Source organism: Archocentrus centrarchus, unplaced genomic scaffold (assembly GCF_007364275.1).
Source record: "Archocentrus centrarchus isolate MPI-CPG fArcCen1 unplaced genomic scaffold, fArcCen1 scaffold_58_ctg1, whole genome shotgun sequence".
Taxonomy (NCBI): Eukaryota; Metazoa; Chordata; class Actinopteri; order Cichliformes; family Cichlidae; genus Archocentrus; species Archocentrus centrarchus.
Genome location: NW_022060279.1, coordinates 532,062 through 536,507, shown reverse-complemented (window position 1 = coordinate 536,507; position 4,446 = coordinate 532,062). Strand labels below are relative to the sequence as shown.

Sequence of the window (4,446 nt, the reverse complement as noted above, 5' to 3'; positions counted from 1 at the left end):
ATCCCGGTCAGGAAAGTTTGCTCGGAGAAGCTCCATCATTATAGAGTCTGCTGGGACTGCTGGCGGTGATGAGGTCGGCTCTGTTGCACGTCTCCGTGCCCTTCGTGCTCTGTGTCGCCTTGGCGAACACCAACCTGTTCCGCGAAGTTAAAGTGGACTTGACGTACGAGCATTATGCAGAGGAACGGGTTGAATATTTGCCTGCTTTCCTGGCGATGCCCTGTAACTGCCTGGTTAATGTGGCTTATGTGTGCGTGGGACTGTACTGGCTGCTGTGGCACAGAAGCGACAGAGAGCCGGAGCGCAGCCGCTACATGAGGGAGGTCTTCGCACTCATGGCTGTTTTTTACGCGCCCGTACAGTGGACGCGCCTTGCGATGCTGCGGCGCGCTCCCGCTGTCCTCGACCAGTGGTTTACTTTACCGATCTTCGCGTGGGTTCCCGTGTGGATCGACTTCATAGAGAGGCAGCAGGCGATGTGGCGCGCGTCACATGCGGCGGCGCTCGAACTCGGATCTCTCCTCAGCTACGGCCTGGCGCTAGCGCACGAGCGGGGCTTCGAGGCGGCGCTCGCTTGTCACGTTGTTTATGCGGTGTACAAAGGAGTTCGCGTGCAGCGGACGCACGGAGACGTTCGCACGCGGAGATACCTCGTGCTGGCCATGCTGTCATGTGGAGGCTTCGTGCTGCTGAAGCTGCTGGATCACTACCTGTCTCAGTACCGTTTGTTTCAGCGGTTCACCGGACACTTCTGGTCCAAAGTGTGCGACGTGCTGCAGTTTCACTTCAGCTTCTGTTTCCTGACCGCTCTGACGCACAGTGCGCAGGCGAAGCCCGAGCGACAGCAGCAGTGATAACCCGCGACTCTGAGGAAGAGCCGAGACATTCTTAATTTCAGTGTGATTACAAAGAATTCATCGCAAATACACAACGTTCTTTGGCAGCAGGTGTTCCAGGTCACCAGCTGTGCTTTCATTCTGGCTCATTATACACAGAAACCGCCTTCATCTCAAAAGAAAAGAAGACAACAAAACCTCACATTAAGTCCAACAGGTCAGCTTTACTTCCAGACATCGTGAGGCTGATAGTATGTTAGATATGCAGCTTTGCTCTTGGCTCCAACTGTAACAGCAATAATTAAAAACTATAAAATAGGAAGAGAGTGATGTCAGTGTGAGGGCAGCACAAAGAAAACCACTCTCTCAAATCCCACTGCCCCCCAAACCAAACAAAAAAGCATCTGTATAAATGTTGTGTGGACAGAGAGATGAAGGCTGGACTGTGGTGCACAGCGGTGTGATGGGAGGAAACAGTAACACGGAGCCTGCTCCCTCTGTTCTGCTGCAGGAGGGAAAGACTCTTCATTACCTTACTAAGTTCAGCAGTGCACTTTATTCTTCAGCTTGCAGACTGATTGTGTAAAATAAAGAAAAGTATGAGTGTTTGTGTGTTATTACTTTGATATGTCTGTGTTTGTAATCGTGATAGAACATATTCACTAAGTTTGTCTTCCAGCTGACAAACAACAGAGCGCTCCATTTCATTACCTGCCCAGTTACACCCAGTGAGGACAGGGGGTATGTTTGGTGCAGTCTAGGGCTGCAGTTATCCATTATTTTAGTAATCAAGTATTCTATCTTTTATTCCATTGATTAATTGAGAATTCGAATAAGAAATAATTTTGCCTTATTAATGAGAAATAATAAATATTCAAAAGAGAAAAAGCACAGGTCTTTTTTATTTGATATTTTCTTCATGCATGGGCTCTTTCCCAAATGGAACTGTGGTGAACTGGACTCATTATGACAGAGACATTTTAGGAAAAGGTTACCAGCACAACGCACCTCAGTGAAACGAGCATCCAGACACCACCAAATCAGAATCAGAATCAGAATCAGAAGGTTTTTATTGCCATATGGGTGAACAGGTTCACAGCATTAGGAAATTGCTGCGGTACTTCGTGCGTACAGAAAAAAACAAATAAGTATAAAAACTATAAGACAATATACAAGTATACAAATTGCAAATATACAGAGATATTAGAGCTATAACTATAACACAATATTACAAAATTACAAAATATACAGTGCAGAGACTAATTAAAAGATAAAAGAATGTAGACTATATTCCACTAATATGTACATCAGTGCAGTCAGACAGGTGCATAGACATAGGGTCATCAGCGTTTGTGGAGGGTGGTGGTAACAGTCTTAGGGTAATTGTTCATGAGTCCAACAGCAGAGGGGAAGAAACTGTTCTTATGGCGGGAGGTTCTGGTCCGTATGGACCGTAGCCTCCTGCCTGAGGGGAGAGGGTCAAAAAGTCTGTGCCCAGGGTGAGAGTGGTCGGCTGTGATCCGACCTGCACGCCCCAGTGTCCTGGAGGTGTACAGGTCCTGGAGAGATGGGAGGTTACAGCCAATCACCTTCTCAGCAGAGTGCACAACGCGCTGTAGTCTCTGTTTGTCCCTAGTGGGGGCTCCAGCGTACCACACAGTGATGGAGGAGGTGAGGATGGACTCAATGATGGCAGTATAGAACTGCACCATGGTCCTTTCTGGCAAGTTGAATTTCTTCAACCACCGCAGGAAGTACATCCTCTGCTGGGCCTTTTTGACGACAGAGGTGATGGTGGGCTCCCACTTGAGGTCCTGGGTGATGGTAGTTCCCAGGAAGCGAAAAGAGTCCACTGTGGTGATGGGGGTGTCAGTCAGGATGATGGAGGGTAGAGGGGCTGTGTGCTTCCTAAAGTCCACTATAATCTCCACTGTCTTCTGGGCGTTCAGTACCAGGTTATTGTGGCTGCACCAGGACGCCAGACGTTTGACCTCCATCCTGTAGGCCGACTCGTCCCCGTCTGAGATGAGTCCGATGAGAGTCATGTCGTCTGCAAACTTAATAAGCTTGACAGACTGGTGGTCAGAGGTGCAGCAGTTGGTATACAGGGAGAAGAGCAGAGGAGAGAGGACACAGCCCTGAGGAGTGCCGGTGCTGATGGTCCGGGAGTCCGAGACATTCTTCCCCAGCCTCACGTGCTGCTTCCTGTTCATCAGGAAGTCAATGATCCACCTGCAGATGGGATCTGGCACGTTCATCTGGGACAGCTTGTCTTGGAGGAGATCAGGGATGATGGTGTTGAAGGCAGAGCTGAAGTCCACAAACAGGATCCTGGCGTAGGTTCCCTGGGAGTCCAGATGCTGTAGGATGAAGTGCAGAGTCAGGTTGATGGCGTCGTCCACAGACCTGTTGGCTCTGTAGGCAAACTGCAGGGGGTCCAGAAGGGGGGCTGTGAGGGACTTGAGGTGGGACAGCACCAGACGCTCAAATGACTTCATGACCACAGAAGTCAGTGCCACAGGTCTGTAGTCATTTAGTCCAGTGATCCTTGGCTTCTTGGGGACAGGAACAATGGTAGCGGTTTTAAAGCAGACAGGCACGTGGCAAGCCTCCAGTGAGGAGTTGAAGATGTTTGTGAACAATGGGGCAAGCTTGTTAGCACAGTGTCTCAGTGTGGCAGGTGAGACACCATCTGGACCTGGAGCTTTGCGAGCTTTGACACTCCTGAACTGCTTTAGCACCTGGTCCTCCTGAATACAAAAGACTGTGGGGGTGGGGGAGGAGGGGGACTCTGGGGTGGGAGTCCTTGATGATGTGGGCTTCTCTGAGGTGTGGGGAGTGGGGGAGGTTGGGGGGTGAATATTTGTGTTGGCTGTATTGTAGTTGGGACTGGTGGAGGTGTGAAGGCTGCTGAACTGACCATCAAAACGACAATAGAACTCGTTCAGTCTATTTGCAGTTTGTAGGTCGTCTGTGGAGTGGGGGGTTTTAGGCTTGTAGTTGGTAATCTGCCTAAAGCTTTCCATACAGAGGCCGCGTCGTTCTCTGAGATCTGCTGCTGTATATTCTCAGAGTGATGTGATCTAGCAGTGGCCACTTCCTTGCTAAACCTGTACTTGGCCTCTTTGTAGCAGTCTTTGTCCCCACTTTTAAAAGCCTCCCTCTTCTCTATCCACAGCTGCTTCAGTTTGGGAGTAAACCAGGGTTTGTCACTGTTATAACTCACCCTGGTGCGTGATGGCACAATGCTGTCCTCGCAGAAGTGGATATACGAGGTTACAGTGTCCGTGTAGTCATCCAGACTGTCACAGGCAGCCCTCATCGAGTCCCAGTCTGTAGTTTCGAAGCATGTGCGGAGCTCCTCCACAGCCTCACGGGTCCACTGCTTTGTTGTCCTCACCACAGGTTTTGAGAGCTTCAGCCTCTGTCTGTACGCGGGGATCAGGTGGATCATGTCGTGGTCAGAGAGGCCGAGTGCAGCGCGGGGCACTGCGTGATAAGCCCCGCTTATCGTGCTGTAGCAGTGGTCTAGTGTCTTCTCCTCTCTGGTCGGACATGTGATATATTGTTTATATTTGGGAAGTTCCTGTCTCAGGCTGGCTTTATTAAA

The 4,446-nt window shown here is 49.9% G+C and overlaps 1 protein-coding gene across 1 annotated transcript; it reads left to right on the top strand.

The window, feature by feature from the left end:
• Positions 1–1,668, top strand: tmem187 (transmembrane protein 187). Its single transcript, XM_030725564.1, has one exon. It carries the CDS (start codon positions 69–71, stop codon positions 852–854), a length of 786 nt encoding a protein of 261 aa, XP_030581424.1. The 5' UTR covers positions 1–68; the 3' UTR covers positions 855–1,668.
• Positions 1,669–4,446: the final 2,778 nt, after the last annotated feature.